At 47.3% G+C, this 23,259-nt stretch overlaps 1 protein-coding gene across 1 annotated transcript in view; it reads left to right on the forward strand.

Annotated features, from left to right (window-relative positions):
- The window catches only part of CNGB3 (cyclic nucleotide gated channel subunit beta 3), a 125,823-nt gene that overhangs the window by 71,888 nt on the left and 30,676 nt on the right, over window positions 1–23,259 (forward strand). Inside the window, exons 7-11 of the mRNA XM_059673042.1 lie at window positions 399–449; window positions 3,062–3,148; window positions 6,917–6,981; window positions 7,910–8,032; window positions 18,971–19,112. Coding sequence (XP_059529025.1) covers window positions 399–449; window positions 3,062–3,148; window positions 6,917–6,981; window positions 7,910–8,032; window positions 18,971–19,112 — 468 coding nt within the window. The remainder of the gene's footprint in view (window positions 1–398; window positions 450–3,061; window positions 3,149–6,916; window positions 6,982–7,909; window positions 8,033–18,970; window positions 19,113–23,259) is intronic.

A 23,259-nucleotide genomic window follows, 5' to 3' on the forward strand; every position in this document is an offset into this window, starting at 1 on the left:
GGTAATTCTAGCCAAGGGGGAGGGCAGGGGATAGGAGTGACTTGAACACCATCAGCAGCAGTGCAGGCCCTGAGCGGGGCCAGCCTGGCGGTCCATGGTAGAAGAGGCCGCTTCCGTGTGTACCAGTCATCATGCTTTGCCCGATAACTACTAGCACATAGACAAGTCCTTCCTGCCTTAACTAAATGCAAGGATCCAAGTTCAATGTTAGCATTAGTTCCTTTAGGTCTGAATGTTAACAAACGCTATCCTACTCCTTTATCACTTGCCACACATTTATTGAGAGCATCTACTATGTGTTAGACATTGTGTTAGAAACTGAAGAAACAGTATTTTTAAAGTGAGAAAATCGTTTATTAAAACGGGTAAAATTAATGTGAAATATAAATATATTTCAGATGGATCCCCATGAGCTAGCAAGGCACTACAGGAGTTCTACAAAATTTCAGGTAGGTGACTTACAACCTCAAAATTATTCAAGCAACCCACTGCCATTTTACTTTTAAGTCCCACCATACATTTCTACCCGAAACCTGCTTCTTTCACAACTGTAGCCTTGGGAACAGTTTGCACAGGTGAGGTTTATCCGACAGGGGCGACCGCGGTGGCTCCCCAGGGTGCCGATGTGTCGCTCCACATGTGCGTCTTTATCCACAGAACAGAAGGTTAGGGCCACACTGACTCTCTGAGTTCGACGACAGCAAGGGAGTGTGGCTGAGCTCTGTTCTGCCGGCACTGAACGCTGGCCTCATTCATGTGCCATGATGACGTAAGAGCCTACACAGCTACTTCTACTCCTCTTTCTTTCTTGTTCTGTATGAAAATAAGAAATAGAAGAGAAGCGAGTAGTTAAGTGACACGGCATGGCCTCTGCCTTTCCTCCAATGACAGCATAATCTTGTTTTTCACCCGCAATCATGTACAGCCAAGCGCTTGTTACCTCCCATCCGTTCCCCCTCACTGTGACACACAGGCGGGGATTTGGGGGTCACCCAATGTCACCCAATCTGGAGGAGTGAACTCCAACCTCCCATTTCAAGGACAGCACTTTAGTGGCCTCAAATTTTGTTTGAAAAGGAGTACAAATCTGGGTTTGGGTGCCAAATTGTCCCACGCGGTGATGTATGGTGATTAAAACACCTTTCCATGTGTTTTTATCTCCAGCTCATTTTCTTTGTAAACAAGGCCGCCTGCTCAGACACACTCGTTAAAAAGCTGCTCCACGTGGCTGCACTCTACCAAGAGGACCGTCCCCTCTCTAAGTGCCCCAAGCTCACTCCACACTCATCACTGTCGTGACTGTGATGAGGGGAAATCTACTCGTATTTAATTGGGTTGATAACGATAAATTGTTGCGTTTCTTTAGTTGTGGTTGCTCCTGCTTTCGCCTGCCCTAAGCCCTCCCTGCTCACTGGGCACGGAGTAGAGGCACCTGTGTGCTTGGTGGCTGCACTCGCGGCCTGGTAGCTTCTGAGGACAGACAAGCATCTCACCCTGGTCACCCGGGCTTTGCAGGTGCTGTGCACAGTGCACAGTGCTGGTCAATACCACTCAGTTCACATCATCGAGAAGTGAGTCATCACATGACTCCCCACGCATGTCAACATCGACCAGGACTAGGGCCCGGCTGCTGAGAGAAGTCAGGTGGGCAGGTGGATAGTCAGCGAGTAAAAGAGCTTCATGCAGACAGATCGGATTTTTACAGGTTAAAAAACAAAAAAAGGATGATGATGGCCCAGCTAGTGTGGTTCAGTGGTGAGCATTGACCTATGGACCAGGAGGTCAGGGCTTGATTCCTGGTCAGGGCACATGGCTGGGTTGTGGGCTCCATCCACAGTGTGGGGCATACAGGGGGCAAGTGATCAATGATTCTCTCTCATCATTGATGTTTCTCTCTCCCCCTTTCCCTTCCTCTCTGAAATCAGTAAAAGCATATTTTTTAAAAAAGATTCATATGATCTGAACCAGAAGGCACAGCAGCTGGGCAGCGCCGGTTTCTCACTGGGGAGATGTTAGCAGCTGCTCCTTCACCTGCAGCTGGTCCTGAGGCTCAGCCTCTGCCGGCAAAGCCCAGGGTTTGATGATACGATGCCGTTTGCAAACCAGAACTGCCAGTAACTGGTTTCTAATAGCCCGTGGGGTCCACGCGAACCGGAAGTGCCTCTGCTCTTGGGGAGCACAGCCGCCCTGAAATGCTGGCCCAGCTCAGCGCCTCCCCTTCCATACGGTGGCCCCACAGGACGCTTTTCCCTGCCCTTAATTGTCTTAAATAAATAACTGTTTTAATGTACCCACTTTTCAGTGTCACGTAAAAACTAATGAAAGCGAATGATTCTCTTACGTAGAGAAGTGTGTCATCGTGCGATCGGGCAGGCCCTCAAGAATGATGCTGTCATTCAGCATTGCCAGGGTGGGAGGCCAGGGCATACAAACACAGGACAGACCCAAGCTGCACGTGTCCGGTGACCCGCACTGCAACGCCCTCTCCCGCCGCCACGCCGGTGGCTGGAAACCGCCCGATTCCTCCTCCTGCTCCGCACAGCCCGGCGCTCAGCTCCCGGGCCGTGTGATCCCAGGTAGACAGGCAGGAAGCGCGGAGGCGGCCGCCTGGGCCCGCACCGTCATCAGCGTGAGCGCCGCACAACTGGCTGCAACAGAAAGATGTCAGTGCAGGGAGTGTGCACGGCTTTCAAGTAAAATCAGGAACAGACTTGCTTTTCAGTCCCGGAGCCCCGTGTTTACAACTGGTAAAGTGTAGTCCGCATCAGTAACCACGCCACCTCCGCAAGACCTGCGCGGGTGCAGGCTTCCTGCGAGCTCAGAGGGTGCGGCCCCCAGGGAGGGCTCAGAGGGCCAGGGGACTGGAGCACCTGCGGGGGCAGCATAGCCACCTTGTCTCCATGGGCTGTTGCTTCCAGCGGCACCACGTGTTTAGCTGCAGGCAGTTTTGTGTTAAGCACACAGAAGGTGGTGGTGGCTGTCAGCTTCTACACACGTGGGTATAACCCACGTCCAAAAAGGACGTGGACACGACATAACCGCACACGTGCTCTCCCAATAGCTGGATGTGGCGTCAGTGATCCCATTGGATGTGTTCGGCCTCTTCTTTGGCTTTAATCCAATATTCAGGATAAACAGGATATTGAAGGTGAGCTATCTCTATTGATGTTCTTACTTGTAATTGTCTGGTGTTAATTATGGGAATCTTGAAGTGATTTAAAAGATCCTAAAAGTACAATGTTCTATAGTTACAAATGAGTCTCATAATTTTATTCTTTTCCATTCGTCCTTTTTGCTTAGACAGTCGCTGAATGCCTGGAGTACTTGCTGTGAAAGGAGAGAGTCCAATCAGACAAACCTCCCAGCTCTTGTACTCACCCAAAATTCTGTAATCCCAGAAAAATGCAGACATACTTTCCCATATAAAATTATTTACATAACACTGGGACAGCTCAAATGTCCATTAATGGGGAACTAGTTAAATAAATTGTGGTATATCTATATAATAGAACACACTTTGTAATGCAAAAATAAATAAATAAAGAGGAAGTTTTCCATGAACTGGTATGAAAAGACCGCCAAGATAAATTGCTGAGTGAAAAACAAGCTAGTTACAGAACAGTGTATATAACAATACTAAGTTCTGTAAAACAGAAAGTGAAAATATGCCGTTTTTCTGAGTACATGGAAACAGTGGAAGGCTACAGAAAAATCTAGTGAAAATGTTAACAGGCGGGGTGGGAGGCGGGGGAATGGGGATGGACTCATGAAGGAATGTAGTTGCTACTGTTTCAGTGTGTAAGTGCATTACCTGTTCTAAAGATTCTAAGACATAAATATTTTATAACTCTTAGCTTCATAGGGTAACTAACACAAATATGGGGAGAGTCAGGGTCTGGAATTCCGTGTAAGTCATTAGCCATAGCAAGAATAGCTGTTTCCAAAGACAGCCTCGTAAGAGGAAGGCAGAGGTTGTGTAGACCTCGGTGGGGCTTGCACGGATGCTGGTGCCAGCACACAGCAGCCGTGGCAGACGCGGGAGCAGATACTTGGGGCTCTGCTTCGTTAACCTGGATATTCATTACCTGCTGGTTCTTACAAATGACTTCGTTGTAGCGGCGAGGAAATGAGAACTAGCGGGTGGAACAGTCTGTCCCCAGTGCTGTGCTGAGCGGGGACCTGGGCTCCTCTCAGGCTTCCCTACCAGACTCCACCTCCAGGCCCATGGTCTCTCCAGGGGAGAGGGGCCGATGCCTCACGCCCAGCACCAGGCGGGCAGGCCATCCCTTTCCCTTCTCAGGTGAGAGTATCAGGAAGCTCCTGTTCAGAGGTGACCAATGTTCAGACACGCAGGCCATGTGTTTGGGAGTTCGGCTGGCAGTGCAATAAAAGTGTGAAAAGTGCCAGCGCTTCCCACCCATCCCTGTGTCCCTAAGGGATCCAAAATCCGTCCGTATTCAGAAGCTTTTTTAATGTAGGACATTCTGAAAGCACTGGTCTTTTTATCTGTAGCCCCATGCTCCAGTCATTTCACACATAAGTGAGTCATTCTGATGCACAGTTCTCTGGGAAAAATATTGTTTATCTGTCTCCAGTTGAGAAACACTAAGAATATAAATTTTCACTTCAGTGATCACTTAAACTAACTTTTAAACCACGTCTCTGTGCAAACTTCTGTTAAGAGCACCATAAACAATTTACCACCAATTGAAATTATCTTAATCTGAATGTTTGAGGGATTTTTCCTACTCAGCAATTCTGGGAAAACAAACCATTTGTGTATATTTCTAGTTAAAGAGTCATTACTATTATGTCTGTTTTTTAATTCCAAATGTTCTACTATAGTCAGATATACATTGGATGAAATTTTGAACTAAATAATCTTCAAACTAAATAACCCCTAATAGTCCCTCCTAGCTATAGGATCCTGTGATTCTCAGCAAAGTAAATAATTAAATACATTAACTGGATATGCACACAACCCCTTCAAGAAACATGTTCTTTTATTGTCCCATTTTACAGATGAGGAAACTGAGGCACAGAAATGTTAAGTGACTTTTCCAAGGTCACACGGTTAGCAAAGGGCAGAGGCGAAGTCTGACTCCTGCATTCCTCTGCCTGAGGTGGACAAGGAGTGCGTGTAAGGCGAGTGCGTTGAGGTAGAAGTAGATGGAAGCAGGAAAGAACATCAAGGGAAATAGCCACTCTGTTTGGATTTGATGTGTGTAAACTCACCGTCTCTTTAAACAATGTCATGAATTGCTAACTGATGCTAATATTTATTGGACTTGAAATTTTGTTGAAATTAAACACATTTAATGGAACTTGTTTAGGAGCAGTGCTAGCCCTGAGCCTCAGGATCAGCATCTATTTATGATTTCAATGTGTATCCTCTTCCTCTTTCACTGATGTTCTAGGGCAGTGGTCGGCAAACCTCAGCTCTCGAGCTACATGCGGCTCTTTGGCCCCTTGAGTGTGGCTCTTCCACAAAATACCACGTGCAGTATTTTAAATATGAGGGAAGCTTTTCTCAACAGGTTTCAGGAATTCAGAAACAGCAAAGCAATGTTAGCCTTTGCTAAAAAACCTCTCAGTGCTACTGTAACAGAATTAAATTTTTCTCCCTTTAATATTGACATTGACAACTTTGAAATGCAATTGCTGGATTTAAAAAACAAACAACTGTGGAGCTCGAAATTTGAACGTCTTTGTGCTGATATAGAAATATTAGAGAAAAACAAATGTGAACTTAGTTCACAGCACAAGTGGTCTTCTTTGAAAGACCTGGAGAAGGAAGATATGTTGATTTTTAACACCTGGAATAGTATTCCTGACTCATATAATCAACTGAAAAACTAGCGTTTGCTGTTCTTTCCTTATTCGGGTCTACATATTTATGCGAACAATCATTTTCAAGCATGAATCTTATCAAGAGTAAATTGAGAAGTTGGTCTTATTGATGAGAACCTGGAATCGTGCCTAAAATTAAAAACAACAACATACAAACCTGACTTACCCAAACTTTCCAAGGAGATGCAAAGCCATTGTTCACATTAGTGTTTGTCAGGCATTGTCATGATTTAATTTTATGGATATTGTAAGGTAAATTGTAAGGGATTTAATTTTATCAATAAATAATATCATTACTAAGTATGATATCAAGTTTTATTCAACATACTTATAGCTTAACTAAGACTTAAAACTTTAAGTTTATTAAGTTAATTTTAGGGAACGTTGCGGAGTGAAAGAAGATGTAGTGTCGAGGTTTGAGAAAGGTATGTTGAGATGGTTTGGACATATAGAGAGGATGAACGAAAGGAGAGAGATGAAACAAGTAGACAAGACGATTGTGGATGGGAGAGTTGGAAGGGGTTGACCTCAGCGAACGTACCTCAATCAGATTGAGGACGTTTTTAGCAAAGGCCAGCTTAGGAGTATCCTAATTAAGTTAATAACAATGTACCTACCTATATAGTTTAAGTTTAAAAAATTTAGCTTTCAAAAGAAATTCCAATCCTTGTACTGTTGATATTTGGCTCTGTTGACTAATGAGTTTGCCGACCACTGTTCTAGGGGAGTGTGGTTTTAATTCTTGTAAAATAGAGTTCTACTCTGTGCTTTATAAAGAAACAGGAAAAATGCTTTTAAGCTTGATTTTCATTAGCATTAGGAACAAGACTAACTAGAGGGTGGAAGTCCAATGAACCAGGAGCTGTGGAAGTTGGTTAAGCACTATGCTAAGTGACCCTAGAGGAAAATCCACTGAACAAATGCTAGTTTTTTGTGTGTGTGTTTTTAATATATGTAGATGGAATTATTTTGAATGACAAAAAAATGTGTGTCATATAGTTTTATTTAAATTGATGTCATTAAGACTAACACACTTTGGGATTTCCTCTGCTTATTTTCTATATAGTACAGGTCATTCTTTGAGTTTAATCATCACCTGGAATCGATTATGAACAGAGCGTATATCTACAGGTAAGATGGGGTCAACCATGGACAGGGCGTATATCCACAGGTAAGGTGGAGTCAGTCATGGACAGGGCGTATATCCACAGGTATGGTGGAATTGATCATGTTCAGGGTGTATATCTACAGGCGCACTCAGGTAGTAAAGGAGGAGTGTGTAAGTGCATTACCTGTTCCAAAGACATAAATATTTTATAACTCTTAGCTTCATAGAGCGGTGAGGTGTCTCCCTTTGTTTGCGGTATCGGTCATTGCCTTCCTCCTGAGGGCTGCGTGGGCTGCCCATCAGATGGAGGAATGTGACCTCCTGCAAAGAGAAGGGATCATCTTGGATTTTGGCCACATAACATGTCAGGTTATGTTCTAGAACAGACTTGAATATATTCTGAAGTGATATGAGAGTATGGAAATCATACTGCCTAAAAGTGAGGGTGTAATTCACACCAGAGTGTGATAACTGTTTTTGTCAACTAGGACTAAAAAAATAGGCCAAATTCCCGACTTCCAGAACAGGTACAAATAACTGCTCAGTCACAGGCTGACTTCCCGTCTCCCTCAGACAACTCATTCTCAGCCAAGTTTCATCTATTTGCTCTGCTGATGGTCCGGTGCATGGAGACCTCCAGCCACATAATCCTAGCAGGAAGCCGGCAAGCTTTCCCGAGGTTAAGTCAGCATGGCTATTTCATGGAACTCTAGGTGACCCTGGGGCACATCTTTAGGGAGCAGATCCATAGCATCTGCAGAAAAAGAGGGAGGTTTTTACTGTCAGTGCTCGTCAGGACACCGCAGTCAGAGAACGTGCCTGGCTCCATCCTGTCACACTGCCGCCTGGGAGTTAACGCCCAGATTTGGAGCAAGGAGACTAGGCAGCAATGGTCAGAAGAAGGAACCACTGGCCAGGCTGCGCTCGGAACAGCCGTGCTCTCCTCCACAGGGTCGCTCGGACGGCGGGCTGCTTGCTGTTTGCTCTGCACGTGAATGCCTGCATCTACTACTGGGCTTCCGACCACCAAGGCTTCGGAACCACCAGATGGGTGTACAATGGTGAAGGAAACATGTGAGTTTTCATTTTGAAGGAAACTTTTATTGCCTTCTTAACTTTCTGTTTCAGTGTAAGAGTCTTGTAAAGCCAGTGTTTTTGAAACTGTAAGTCACAACTGTAAGTCACAATCAGTGGGCAGTGAAAACACTTTAATGGGATATTTTCCATGAAAGAAGGTCAAGTAGAGGAGGACAGAATAGGAAATATCAGAGTCTGTCATATCTAATAGGGGTGCATATGTGTGTGCATGTGTGTGTGTAAGTATATGTGTATGCATGCATGTGTCCATGTGCGCACACATGTGTGTGCATATGTGCACATGTGCGTGTGCATCCTGTGCTGACCCAGGAAGTGCATTTCTTACTCTGCATCATGACCAAACAAGTTTGGAAGCCTCTGCCTCAGACAGCTGAGGGCCAGGTAACGTTCAGTCCTCAGTGCGGATCTTTAGGAGTGAACTGTGTCAGTTGTTTGCAGGGCATTGGAGGGCTCATTAGTTGACCACCGAAGGGTTTTATGGGTTATGGGTCAGCAATGACCACTCACTCAAACACTCAGAGAGTCACAAGGACTCTGTTCAACTTGATGATTAGACAGGCAGGACCCCAGGAGAAAGAGGTCATCTGACAGTGTCAGGGAGCAGTCAGGACTCAGTGATGGCACCAGGGTACTCACCGTGAGACTCCCTGGGGGCAGACACAGGGCCCAGCTCAGTCCCCTCCACTCGCTTTCTGCACCAGTGAAACGACATTAGAGGCAACATCCTTGCTGGAAAGAGCAGCCCCAGCGTGGCTCTGTTGGGCAGCCCCCGCGGCCCTCGGGGGGAAGGCAGTGACAGATACCGCAAACAAAGGGGGACACCTCAGCACTCACACGCCACCTACAGAGTGTAGGACGCGTGTAAGGGATTAGACCAACAATTTTGAACTTTTAACTCAAACTGATTTTAAAAATTTAAAGTCAGAGGCCCACTTATTAGGAAAGCACACCTACATACACTCACAGACACACAAACACACAGGCACACAAACACCCAGAATATCCCACGAAAGTTTACAGCCAGATCTATAAGTAATTCCCTTTAGCATGTGAATTAACTTAAGTAGGTATTTAGTTTATTATAAATAACTAATTTATATAGGAAACTGAGTAAGGTACCAACTCTAGTAAATATTGCCTAAAAGTGAGTGTATAATTCATGCCAGAGCCTGAATCAGCAAACTAGTACAGAGCTGCACCGGAACTCCTTCTGCTGGGCGAAAGTGCACTAACATCGGACTTCTGATCCCAGCCGTGGCGCAAGCCACATGTCCACAGGGTCCATCTCTAAAACTCAACAAGCTCCATTACTTGTAATGTTTGTTGTTTGTGATTACTTGTTACATTTCTAGATAATTTGTGATCACAACTGCTTTCAATTATTGCAAAATTGTAAGAAGGATCGCAAAGTCTACCAAACAGCTGTGTGTGCTGAGGCCGCTTGCCACCGGGAACAGAAAAAAGGACAGCGTCTTCCTCCGGACAAGGGACAATAGGATCAGAAAACTGAAAAACAGAATCGGTCAAAAAACAATGGACCAAATTCACCAACCAAAAGAGATTGTCAATATCAGTCCAAAAATAACTTTAGGAAAAAGAATGCCACCATATAACACTAAAAGTTTCAATTCCCCATTAATATATCCCAATTCTATATGGTATGCACTTAATAAAATGCTTATAATAAATCAGAGAAACTCATATAGCAAAAATGAATACAAGGAAGAGAAATCAGCAAAAACACCGTCTTTGTTATGGGGTGGGGCCACAACATTAGTAACAAAGAAACAGAATTTCTGGAGGACGAGGCCCAGGAATCAGGATTTTAAAAAAGATTCCCAGGTGCTCCTAATGTGCAGCCAAGGTTGAGAACCACTGGTCTGAAACAAGAACAGTTAGTGAGGACAGAAAACGTGAGAATGTAGCTGACAGGCTGGATTCAGTGGCTGTAAGTGGAACCTTGCACAGAATAATTAGAAACCACCTGTTCCTCTTACTGCCTCACAGAAGAATTACAAAAAAGATCCCTCCCTAGCCAGGAAGCAGGTCGCACACTTCCCAGCAGCGGTTCCCTCTGGCCACCTCCCTGAAGGCAAGCACTGCCTTTCCCCCCAGGCGCCGACACTGCTGTGTAGCCAGAAGACTCTCAGAACCAAAGCTTCTCATCCAGGGGCCAGCCAGGGCACGGGTTGCCATCCTACAGAGAAATGCCTCTAGCAGTGGCATGCTCACATATTCTAGGACAATCTGCATGGGGCCCTCAGTGGCACGGCTGCTCCTCCTGTGGCTTTGTGCACTTCGGCCTTGCAAGCCTGTGTGGTGTGTGATGACCCCTAGATGGAAGGTGCTCCCGAGGCCACTGGGCTGGTAAACTTTGCCCTCGTGAGTGTTATGCCCAGATTTCAAGATCCCCAAAAGACCACCAGGATGCCAGCTGAGTCCAATGCAAAAGCAAAGAGTCTTTATTCGAGCTAGCTCGGCTCCCTGACCACACTCACCGACGCAGCGGCAAGAGGCAGAGAGAGAGTTAGCCCTGTGCAAAGAGGGGTTTTATAGGGGGGTGGAGTAAGGGGAGAAGAGAGGACTGTGGGCCCTGCCAATTGGCCGGGCACAAGTTAGTGTCTTGTTACACAGGATGTGGTCATATCTATGGTGCGCACTTTCATTGGTTAGTTTAAAGAAATCCTGGGTGTGGCTAGCAGAGGCTTGGGCTTCCGGGAAGAAGCTCCTTGCCAAGCACATGGCTGCCCAAAAATGGAGGATCTAGGGTAAGATGGAGGGCGTAGCCCTTACCCTGAGGCAAGATGGAGGGCGTAGCCCTCGCCCTTTCATGAGACAGACTGCATTTCTATTTCATCGTTGGTAGAGGCCTGTACTGGGCACGCAGAACTATCAACTGAACCACCACTATATGCTTCTTGACAAATTGTACTAGTCTGTTAATAATGCAAGGGCTGAAAGTCAACAGCATTAGGAGAATTACAAGGGGTCCGGTGAGGTCTGCTGTCCTCCAGAGGATGATCTGCAGCGGGTGTGTCTGGTTAGAGGTCATCTTCCACTCAGGCTCCCTGCTGTCCTGGGCACAGAAGGAGCTGGGCTTGTGACCTGGTAGAGACAAACTATAACAAATGGTCCGGTTGAAGGGAAAGAAAACATTTCAGTTTTAACAACTTAAACACAACAAGAATGGTAACTGACCACCTTCCAGGACAGCTAATACATAGCTATAACAATGTCCCTCAGTGTGGGAGACTGGACACTTGCCAGTTATTCACAAAGACTACCAAGGACTGTAGACTATCACCGGTCCACAGATATAGCTACATTTAAACCTGTAAGAGAATTGAAGGTTAATATAACATATTACAATGAAACATGATATTGGCACCATGGCCGCTTCAGGCAGCTAAATCTTCTGTTAATAAACATGAGATATGGTAGGGATATACAAACATTTTAGGGAGGTGACTAAAGTCTACTCTTGACCTTCCTATATAAGGCAAAATTGTCCTTGTCTCTTTGGAGCTATGTCTATGAAGATGTATACAGTTTTCTGCAGGTCACTGTCAAGGCTGTGCACTGTGGCCAGTTTTTCTTTCTAGTGATAAACATAGTCTGTCCAATTTCCTTAAAATGTATTCTGGCACAGGAGAAAGTTGTTTTGCTGTACACAGGTAGCTTAACCCCTATACCGCTGGGCTTGGACCTCTGCCCAGCAAACTGCAGTCTACAAGTTCAATACGCGGCCTCCGGTTCTCCTAACCCAACAAGGTTTCGGCCAGTCTCTGAGTCAGATTCCTCCTCTTCTTGGAGAACTTCAAAGTCCCGATGGTTTCCATGTCCAGGGAGAGTGCCCCTTTGTTAACCCTGTCCGTCAGCCACAGCACTCCGCTCTCCTGCCTTTCCACCAGTTCCCTTTGTGGCAGAGGAGCAACCAGGCCTCCTCCATGAGGATTCCAACAAACAATTGAAAACAGCAAGTCAAACAAAACACAGCCACAGACAGGGTTAGGAATGATAGGGGGTGGCCTTCCAAACATGATTTCATAGGGAGTAAAGCCCAGAGTGTAAGGGGAGTTCCTTACCCAGTAAAGGGCATATGGTAGGAGAGCCACCCAGTCCCCGCCAGTCTCCATGGTTAATTTGGTAAGGGTCTCCTTTAGAGTTCTGTTCATCCTTTCTACCTGCCCTGAACTCTGGGGCCTATAAGAATTTCCAATTTGCCCCAATAGCCCTGGCTATTACCTGTGTTACCTGTGAAATAAATGCTGGTCTGTTGTCGGATCCTATCATAGCAGGAAAACCATATCTGGGTAAGATGTCTTCCAGCAGCTTACCACGAAATGAAAATTTTGGTTAATACCTTTTGAATAATGACCTATTTCAAGTTAGCCAAATTTAATTAATTTGAAAACTTGACAACTATTTTACTGTCAAATTTAATATTCTAATAATAATTTTAATTTACATCCTTGTGAAGGCTCTGAGCATTCCTGTTGTTAGGCTAGATTTAGACATAGGGTCTGTTAGCCAAACCTCCTTTTATCTGGATTCTGAGTTCAGCTGGGCCAAATCTCTTTTGTTATTTGGTTCCTGATCTGGGCTGGGCATGGGAAGCAAGAAGCAGCATGGGGACAGTAGATCTTCCTCAGAAGGGGCGAGTGTTCAAGCCCCTGCACCACTGGGGGGGGTGAGGATCTGTGCCCCACCTCTATTGAACCCCAAGTTCTCTCCTACTGGCCCCCCGACTGTGCCTGTCTTAGGTTGCCCCTCCCTGAGGGGGGCATCTTACCCATCATTGAATACCAGCCATCCTCTGGGCCAAGTAGGGTGATGTGAGGTTCAGTTCTATCTCCTTGTTAACCTATGTCCCTCTGGCCTCCACGCCCAGCAACTGCCTTTGGATCCCCTCGCCTGCTGGCGGAGCCCCGGCATTGATCATGGGGAACCCAGGTTTCTTCTCCAGAGAGGGCCCAGCTTACACCATTGGGCAAGAGACAAATCCATGGTACCAGCTTTTCATGATCTCAGCTTGAATGGAGAGCTCAGATAACAGCTGTAGACAATCGGAATCCTCTTGGCAAAAAAAGGTCAAGAGAGGTCAATACAGAATGCTTAAGTGCCTTCCCAGGGGGCCCTCCACACAGTGCAAGGGAATAAAACCTTTCATGTTTTATCTGAAATAATTGTTACCATATTACTGCTATCAGTCCCTTTTAAAGACTTTGACATAAGCTACTTAACTTTTGTTTAGGGAGGGAACATATAACCTTTAATTGTCCTTAGTTTAAGGAAAGCAGGGTTTTCTAGATTTACTATTGTCGGCCCTTATAAAGCCAACTGCTCAGAAACATTGGTCTATCATACCACTGAAATTATATTAAGACCGTGATTGCTAATTAATTATTAAGCATTAAAAATATCTTCTTAAAATTAGTATTAAATCTGTGAGGCAAGCACACTTTCTGCCCCATCCACATTTCTGTAGTAAAATTTTGCCTTAAAGCTCTACCCTTGAAATTCCATCCTGCCTCAGTGAGCAGACATTCTCTTTTGGCTAAATCAGAGGGAGAGGTCTTTGCTGTTTCTAGATGGCGGCCCCCAGGGACACGGCAAGCCATGCAGCCAACATGGCGGCTGCCAAGTCATGCAGCCCAAAATGGTGGCTGTCTAAACTGTTCTCTGACAGAAAAGATGATTTCCTCATTCTCACAATAAACAAGGGAAGATCAAGCCAAAATCCCTAAAAGATAGATGGCCAATATTATATTTCAAACAGAAATATCATTAGCTGTTTATACCTTTTATAATTATCTTAAAGAATATCAATTAAATTTAAACTGGTTTTTGTCTTAAAATTTTCAGTTGAGGTCATAAAATTAATCCTCTTTTTTTCATCAGACCAATAAGCAAAGGCATTTAGCTACCACAACACACAATTTTTCCCAATTTAATCCGAACCTTAAACTTTTAGCTAGCAAGTCAAATATTCAGCATTTCTCAATCAGTAGCATTTTTAAGAATAAACTTCAAAAATGCAAGACATAATCAACCAACAGATTCAATTCTGTCCTCTAGATTTTTCATGAGGCAAATTAGATTATTGAGCAATTTTTATAATTTGATTTAGTAAACTTTACTTTTTACTTTCAAGCAGCTCTGGAAAACCACATTTGAGCCTTGCAAAACAGGTTCTGGCCTACCTGGTCTTTTCAGATGTAAATTGACCACATTCTTTAAGATTTTGCTACAGGCGGGAGGCGACTATCCCCTTCCTCCATTAAGGAAAGCTTTCTTAATTAACAAAGGACCAGTTTTTTTTACCTTGGAACAACCTTTTAAAACTGTTCTTTATTATGGAAATGCCAATCCTGCTACTAAAATCTAGCCAGCATCTTTTTTCCTTTGGGTAAAATTTGCCATCTTTCCTAGGAAATAATCAGTCTTGGGGTTTTATTTTGTACATTTGTATAAAGATTCCAGCTCAAAACTCTATCTAATCCGAAATCGGACAATGCACGCATTAGTTTCAAGCCACTTTTCTCTTTACACGTGAACAGAAATCCCAGACGCATTTTTTAAATTTTATAAAACTTTTCAATTACGAGAAGGAGACTTTAAATTATTTGCTACTACCACCAACATCTGCACTTGTGGCGGCTCCAGCCAGGCCCGCACCCTAGGCTTCAAGGCTCACCGCAGCGGCCCTGGAAAACCACACCTGAGGCTGGCATGCAGGTTTGGCCCAGCCCTTGACTTTAAAACAACCATAATGCTTAAAGGAGTAGTTTGAGCCTGTCCCATAATGTCCGTCCAGTAAGTCCACAAAATAAAACAGAAAAAAAAACACAGACAGACAATTAACGGGCCCAAAAAAAGTACAGCCTTCCAACTCCATGGAAGCAAACTCAAAAGCTAGACCATGGCCTTACGCCAAACCAGCGGGAGCGACCCGCCTCATCTCAAATCCGTGAGGAGAATACAAGTCCCTCGTGAGGGGAATATGCATCCCTCCTGGGGAGCAGAACGTCTTCCGACTCTCCCCGCCCGTGGTCCTTCAGCAGTGCGTCCACCTAGACCTCTTCGGGCACTACAGAATTTCAGAAGTGAGCTCACACAGGACAGAACATATAACACACAGAACAGAATACACAACACACAGACACTGCGGTCAGTCAGACTCTCCGGATCGGGGGTCCCTCGAGGGTCTTGGGGATCCCAGCGAGCCCCCAAATGTTATGCCCAGATTTCAAGATCCCCAAAAGACCACCAGGGAGCCAGCCGAGTCCGATGCAAAAGCAAAGAGTCTTTATTCGAGCTAGCTCGGCTCCCTGACCACACTCACCGACGCAGCGGCAAGCGGCAGAGAGAGAGCTAGCCCTGTGCGAAGAGGGGTTTTATAGGGGGGTGGAGTAAGGGGAGGAGAGAGGACTGTGTGCCCTGCCTATTGGCCGGGCACAAGTCGGTGTGGTCATATCTATGGCGCGCACTTTCATTGGTTAGTTTAAAGAAATCCTGGGTGTGGCTAGCAGAGGCTTGGGCTTCCGGGAAGAAGGTCCTTGCCAAGCACATGGCTGCCCAAAAATGGAGGATCCAGGGTAAGATGGAGGGCGTAGTCCTTACCCTGGGGCAAGATGGAGGGCGTAGCCCTCGCCCTTTCAGCGAGGACCAGGTGGCAGACTGTGACCTAAGTTGGTGCTGGGCACATTTAAAATAGAACCAAGTTTACTGCTGCCCCGTGAACCCTCACTAGACTGATGCCATGCGCTTCAAGAGGAGACAAGAAGTCCCTTCCATTTGGTGAGAGGGAATCCTGCCTTAGAAAGCTCAGGGGCAAGGGAAAGCATGACCAGGTAAGGTTCCCTGGTTCCCGTGAATACATATATTTATTTCTCTTCTGACATCAATTCCCCAATATGCCCAAAGCTCTCAGCGCACCCCAAGCCCCGATGCCTAGCACATGGGTCTTCACAGAAAAGGGGAGCGCCAGGCTGCCTTGGGGACCATGGTGGAGGACGTGAGGAAGGGTTGCCACCCGCCTGGGGCTGGGGAAGCCGAGAGTAACAGCCCCATCTCCCACAGGAGACGCAGGCCCAGGTCCGTGAAGGCGTCTCCCCAGAGTCCCCCAGATACTTCAGCTCAGACCCTGGCCAAAGCCTAGGAAGACCAGCCGTTACCCAGACATGCGGCCCCTTCAGATGCAATCAGACCACCAGGCTGCAGAGTTCTGTGAGCAGAGGGAGGCGGAAGCGCTGGGTCACTACGCTAATCCTAGAAAATTCGTAAGATACCACCTAATTAAGTTACAAATCTTACCTTTGGTTGTTCATGTCTGGATATAAGACATGACAGAAAAGAATCCTCAAATCCCAGGGCATCAGGGCAGAAAACCTCCAATTAGCACACAGACTATTCATACACACACAATAGTGTAAGCCAGTGCCTGAGCTGCACAGGGGAGTGGTATTTAACATGGAAAACAAGAAAACGAGAGAGTAATTCACATGCTTGTCCCTGCTGGCACCGGGTGACGGAGGAGGGCACGGGAGTCCCGACACCTGTCAGAGAGGGTCACACAGGGAGGGGAGCCGGCCCTCCCCACTGCTGGGCAGTATTGGCTTCAGGGGACACAGACCAGAGGATGGTGAGGGCCTGGGGTGGGGGCAGGGCGGGCTAGAAGAGGTCAGTGGGGGGAGAGGGGACATATGTAACACTTTCAACAAGAAAGATTTAAAAATAAAGTTCCTTGATTTAAAAATACACATAGGTGCAGGTAACAGGAAATGATAAATTTGAAAGTTAAAATGCAACCCATGAAATTCATCCCATACATCTTCAGGCTGGTTCTCTCTAACATGCAAGCTCACTGTGAGAGTACTAAGCCCAGGAAGCTGCTGGAGGAAATTGCAGTGATGGCATCTTCACCCCCTTGGCAGAGTGGTCCCCAACCTACCAACAACTCATTGCCTTTCTCTTCCTATATCTGCCAAGTTACAAAAACAAACAAACAAAAAAACCCACAACTCAGGTCCTTCAAAAGGTATTGAATTTCAAAATGAGTAATTTCTTTCTAGATCTGGTGAAAATTCCAAGCTTCACCCTGGCCAGGTAGCTCAGTTAGTTAGAGCATCGTCCCCATATGCCAAAGGTGCAGGCTCAATCCCCAGTCAGGGCACATACAAGAATCAACCAACGAATGTATGAATCAAGGGAACAACAAATGAATCTTTCTCTCCCTCCCTTCCCCTTTCTCTCTCTAAAAATCAATCAATAAAAATGAAATGAAATTTAAAGCCTTCAAAAAAAATTTTAAAAGAACATTCCAAGCTTCTAATCATGGCGTGGTCCTTCCAGTGACCAGCCTCACCCAGGAGCCCACCCAGAGTCACCTCCTCAGGACAAAGAAACACCCTGTCGCCCAGGAAATCACAGGTGTCAGGAGCCCTGAACCGGGAGCCAGGGCGGAGACCAGTCTGTCTGCTAGTACCTCCCAGCGCTCCAAGCAGACAGAGCAGAGGACCAAGCAAGGCACAGGATCCAGGCCCAGATGCCTGGCCTCAGTCAAGTCTTTCCAGCTCTCTCCAGCACCCTGCGCCCCCCCACACACACACACTCCTCACGGGCACAGAGGACCCGTCTCTGCTGGGCCTGGCATGAGTGCCTGAGCCACAGAGTATGAGCCGAACGAGAAGTTGTTGGTTTATAGCATCACATTTTGGAGTGATTTGTTTTGCAGCAAGAGATAAGAGGAACCGCTTAGTAGACACCCTCCTTGGGTTTGTTGCATCATTTCACAACGTACATCAATAGGTGACATTAGCCCCAGCTGGGTGGCTCAGTTGGTTGGGTGTCCTTTGTGCACTGAAAGGTCACTGGTTCAATTCCTGCTCAGGGCACTTGCCCAGGTTTCAGGCTAGATCCCTGGAAGGGGGCATGCAGGAGGCAGCTGATATCTCTCTCTCTCTCTCTCTCTCTCTCTCTCTCTCTCTCTCTCTCTCTCTATCAATTTTTTAAAAATGTCTCTGTTAATCCTCACCCAAGGATATTTTCCCATTGATTTTTTGAGAGAGTACAAGGGAGGGAGGGGGAGAGAGTGAGAGAAAGAGAGAGACACACAAACATCGATTAGTTGCTTCCCACAGGTTCCAGGGATGGAACCTGCAACTGAAGTACATGCCCTTGATCAAGCATCTAACCCAAGACCCTTTGTTCCATGGGCCGACACTCTAGCCACTGAGCAAAACTGGCCAGAGCAAAATATCTCTATATATAAAAGGCTAAGCAACCATCCAACTGTCCAACCAGTAGCTATGATGTGCACTGACCACCAGGGGACAGATGTTCAAAGCAGGGGCTGCCAAGCTGTGCTGACTTGGCAGCGGCGGTTCTCAGGTGACGCACCCCGAAACCAGAGAGAAGGGAGTCCGATTCCAGGGTGTGTCACCTGAGAACTGCCCTCTCGCAATCTGGGACCCCTTGAGGGATGTCGGAGAGCCGGTTTCAGCCTGATCCCTGCAAGCCAGGCCGAGGGACCCCACCTGCTGGAGGGACCCGCTCACTCTGCAGACACCCTTCGAGCCACATGGCTGCCCCAGGTGCAGCCAGCCAGCCAGGGAGGGACTGCAGGAGGTTGGCTCCAGGGCATGTCCAACCCATCTTGCCCAGTCCCACCCTGTTAGCCACCTTCTAACTAATTTCCTTTCAGTGTGCACGAATCCATGCACCAGGGCACTAGTTTAAAATAAGAAGAAGAAGAAGAAGTTGACATTAGAACATGTGGTACTTCCCAATGCTGCCGTGGAAAGAAATCTTGATCAGGAGGATGTGTGTTATAATGTGGTGGTGATCTATGTTCCCAAGCACAGTGATTAATGTTAGAGTAGAAAGCAAAATGTGTATTTTCTCTTTTCTCAGGTATCTGAGATGTTATTACTGGGCAGTCCGAAGTTTGATTACCATTGGGGGTCTTCCAGAACCACAAACTTTATTCGAAATTGTGTTTCAGCTGCTGAACTTTTTCCTGGGAGTTTTCGTGGTCTCCAGCTTGATTGGTCAGGTCAGTCAAGATGAGAAAACCAGGTACATGATGCTGTCACTGGGAAAGCGTGTGCACCTCTGTCAACTTCTCAGGAAAAATCAGAATCTTTTCAAACTAACCCTCATCTACGTTCGTGAATCAGAGGAGGATGGGATGGGCCTTTCTGTTTTCAAAGCGTCAAGTCTACTGGGGACCTGTGTGCACAGAGCGTTGGGTTAGACTCACAGAGAAAGGCACATTTCCAAAGTAACTTCCTACTTTTACCTGAGCTCCCCCAAAACCTTTTACTTAAACATCAAGTATTGCCATTGACCCAGGCTAGCCTGGCCAGTGTGGGTTGGTGTTGAGTGTTGATCTATAAACCAGGAGGTCACAGTTGGATTCCAGGTCAGGGCATATGCCTGGATTGCAGGCTAGATCCCCAGCAGAAGGCATGCAGGAGGCAGTCAATTGATGATTCTCTCTCATCATTGATGCTTCTCTCTCTCTTTCCCTCTCCCTTCCTTTCTCTCTCAAATCAATAAAAGTACATATTTTTTAAAGGGGGGGGGCTAAAATCCACTTCAGAGGTAATATAATGGGGAGGTCAGCAAATGCCGCCCAAATTAACTTAATTAAGAAGCCATCAGTTCATCAGTGTTCATTGTGGCAGCTCCTGTCTTTGTTCTCAAGGAGCCACAGTCTCGAAGGAAAGCAAAGCAGATGCATAAGTAACTATTGTGAGGTGGTTGTCATTTGCAAGAAACAGAGCCCAATATCTTCACGGATTCCCAGATTCACAAGAAACAAAAAGCTCAAGAGCAGAGCATCTGCAGAAGTTACACCTCTCAGAAGGTACTTCACACTGCACATTTGAGAGTAAAAAGCCATGTTGAGATCTGTGTGCTGGGGAGAGTCAAAGAAAATCACAGAGTGGTATTCCCACTCACCTCACTCACTGTGGTGTGAATAAAACCCGTGGTGTAACAAAACTTAGCAATAAGCACTATTCTCTGTAACGCCTGAAGCTGACCACCCATAGTCAACACTCAGTTCCTACCTCCATGTGTGGCAAGGACTTGCCCTCCTTAAGGCCAGAGGGAAGTTGGAACTCTCTGTATTCGCTCAGAAAGGGGGTGCTTCCCAGGAGGTTCCTTGGAGGAGAATTCGTTGAAACATCTTAGAAAGCAGGTAAGAGTCGGTACTTCCAGGTAGGTGGTTTCGCCCATCTGATGGGCAGTGATGAGCACAGGCTGTGCTGGGGAAACAGAGCAGATGCCAGAAGGATGGAGGGACACTTGTGACTAAGGTTAGAGGTGTGTGTAGGGATGAGCTGGTTTAGGGCTCTGAATGTTCAGACAAAGATACTGACTTTATCCTAAAAGCAATGGGAAGTCGGCCAGGGGAGGATTTTGAACAAAGAAGAGATTCATGAAAGATTAGCCAGGCCGTAGCCAGGCCACTTGCATCTACAGCAGCATCTCCGCGTGGCCCGCCGCAGCAAGCGCTTTCCCACACTCGTGCAACCGTGCAACCGGAGCAGCGGGGAGGGCGCCATTCCGGTGCAGGGTGACCGCGAAGCAGCCCTCCTGGTTGCACACGGAGAACCTCAAGAGCCCGCAGACAGGTCACCTCGAGGCGAGGCTGGTGGGAGACCTTTGGCCGGCGGAGAGCACATTCCGCACGTCGAGTGTGTGTCACAGACCCTGCTTCGCATGCATCAGCGGGACCCTGAAGGCGAGGCTGAGACCTTGCTATTGGCTCGGCCTCCTTACCAAAAGGATGTGTCCAAGATGATCATGAACTTGGCTCGCTATCACCGCCAACTCCGGGCACAAGGCTCCTGGACGAACGCTGCCCAGCAGGCCGAGCCGCGGGATTCTCTGCTGCTGTCTGGGGGGCTGCGGTCCAGGCCTCCCCAGGCGCTGTCCGCGAGAAGGCAACCCAGTGATTCCCCCGACACTGTTCAAGAGAAGGTGACCCAGCTGTTCCCCAACACAGTCTAGGAGGCGGTGACCCAGCGCTCCTCCAACGCTACCCAGAGCCCGGTTCCCAGGCTATGAAGGCATTTCGGGGCCCGGAGTGTGAGCCAGGCAAGGTTCTAGTGAAAACCCCTGTCTGGAGCCTTATTCTAGGTCCTGCTTCTGCCAGAAGCTGGGGAAGGTAAAGGGTTGTGTGGGTTGTTTTTGGTTTCCCCTCCCCACCCCCATGTTAAATGTTTGCAAAAACAAATCTAAAAAGTTGTAACAAAAGAATCAGATTTCCTTAATAAAGAATTGAATTACCAAAAAAAAAAAAGAAAGAAAGAAAGTTTAACCAAAATATAATATTAAATTGAAGGGGTGGTACTTTTTGAAATGTAGGTTTTATTATTACTTAGGTAAGGTGAGGCCAACAGACCAGGATGCAATTGGCATCAAAACATTGTTTTACAAACAGATCCAAGAGGACGGGTCACACAGGTGGCCGCAGGAGGCAGGGCCAGGGTGGGAGCAGGTAAGTGGGGTTGGGAGGCAGGTGATGTTGTGGCTCCGGGGAGTGGGAGCTGCCTCTAATAGTCTGGCCCCGCCCTGGGGTGAGGAAGGCAGGCAAACAGTGAAGGGGCTGTGAATGCCCAGGAAGGAAGGCTCACGCTGGTCAGTCTGCATCTGGAAGGTGCACACCCCGGATAGTTTTTTGCCAACTCCAGGAATTAGCTAACTCTGGAAGGGGTGGTTCCCATATATCAAAGCACCAAAATACAGAAAATAAAAAGCATGGTCAATGCAATTACACGGGAATAGGGCAACTCCAGCCTGAGCCTGGTAACAGAGAGGAGGGAGGCTGTTGAAACATTTGGGTTTGAGAAGATGAACACCAAGCAGTTAACAGCTGTGCGTATGAAAGAGAGCCTTAGTGGCTGGGAGGCTGCATTAACGATGATTGGAAGTCGCAGGTAGGTTTCGAGAGAAGTACAATTCAGATTCACATGTGTAATGTATGCAGTCATAAGCTGCACCTGCCTTTCTGTTGACTGAGATTCCGACAGGAACGGGGAGGAATGCCTCGCTGCTGGAAATGCAGAACCAGAGCCCCAGGGCAAGACTGAGGCAGGAGGTGGAGGCTGTGCCTTGAACTCTCAGCATGAGCAAAGGTGATGAGAGCTGGACACACACCTAGGAGGACCTGGACAGAAGAATGGCTCGTTCACAACCCACCTATAACCAAGACATGCCACGGTCTGCTGCAGGCCTCTGCCCTTCAACCCCAGAGACCCACACTCCCGCCCACGCCTCACACCCTCCCTCACCTGGAGCACAGGATGGATTCCATCAACCTCAACTCCTGCGCCAACAAACCCAGCGCATGAGCCACTCAGATTCCTGTCGCTGCCAGTGCTGGGCCTTCAACACGGCTCGATAATGCTTTTAATGGAACTTGGTTCCCAATTTAAAACTCTATTAAATTTCCCACCGAGCCTCTGAGGGCTCGGTCATGGTCACCATTTGTCAAGAGCAGCTTGGAGAAAGGAGTGAGGGAAGGAGGCCGCTGTGGAACGTTGGGAAGAGATCCCGGGAGTAAGTCAGGCTGAGGCGCAGGTATCCAGTTGCTCAGAGCTGACAAGTACCAGGGCCTAAGAATTCTTTTTTTAAATATATTTTTATTGAGGTCAGGAAGGGAGAGGGAGTGGGAGAGGGAGAGATAGAAACATCAGCGATGAGAGGGAATCATTGATCGGCTGCCTCCTGCACGGCCCCTGCTAGGGACCGAGCCCCGCATGTGCCCTTGACTGGAATCGAACCTGGGACCCTTCAGTCCCAAGGCCGATGCTCTACCCACTGAGCCACACCAGCCAGGGCGAGCCTATGATTCTGAAACGGCATGTGAGGAAGGCGTCCCAGGAACAGCCCTTTGAGCCGACCGCAGGGAGGAGCCATTTCTCCTTGAGCAGGAAAGGCTCGGCTGCGAGGAGGACTGAGCCCGGCCAGTGCGGGTGGAAGTGGGCCCCCTCTTTGCCGCCCCTGCTAAGCCCCCCATCAACGCAAGTTTCCGCCGCTGGCTTCCCTCTGTGTGAGTCCAGCTGCACTGTCTGTGCTGAGGCCGAAGGTCAGCTTTCACCTGCGGGGTCTCGGGGAGCCCACCATTCGCACAGAGGCTGGCAGCGCCTGGTGCTGCGGCAGGGTCTGCACGTGCACCGTCTGCCCGG

The sequence above is a fragment of the Myotis daubentonii genome, chromosome 17 (assembly GCF_963259705.1).
Source record: "Myotis daubentonii chromosome 17, mMyoDau2.1, whole genome shotgun sequence".
Lineage (NCBI taxonomy): Eukaryota > Metazoa > Chordata > Mammalia > Chiroptera > Vespertilionidae > Myotis > Myotis daubentonii.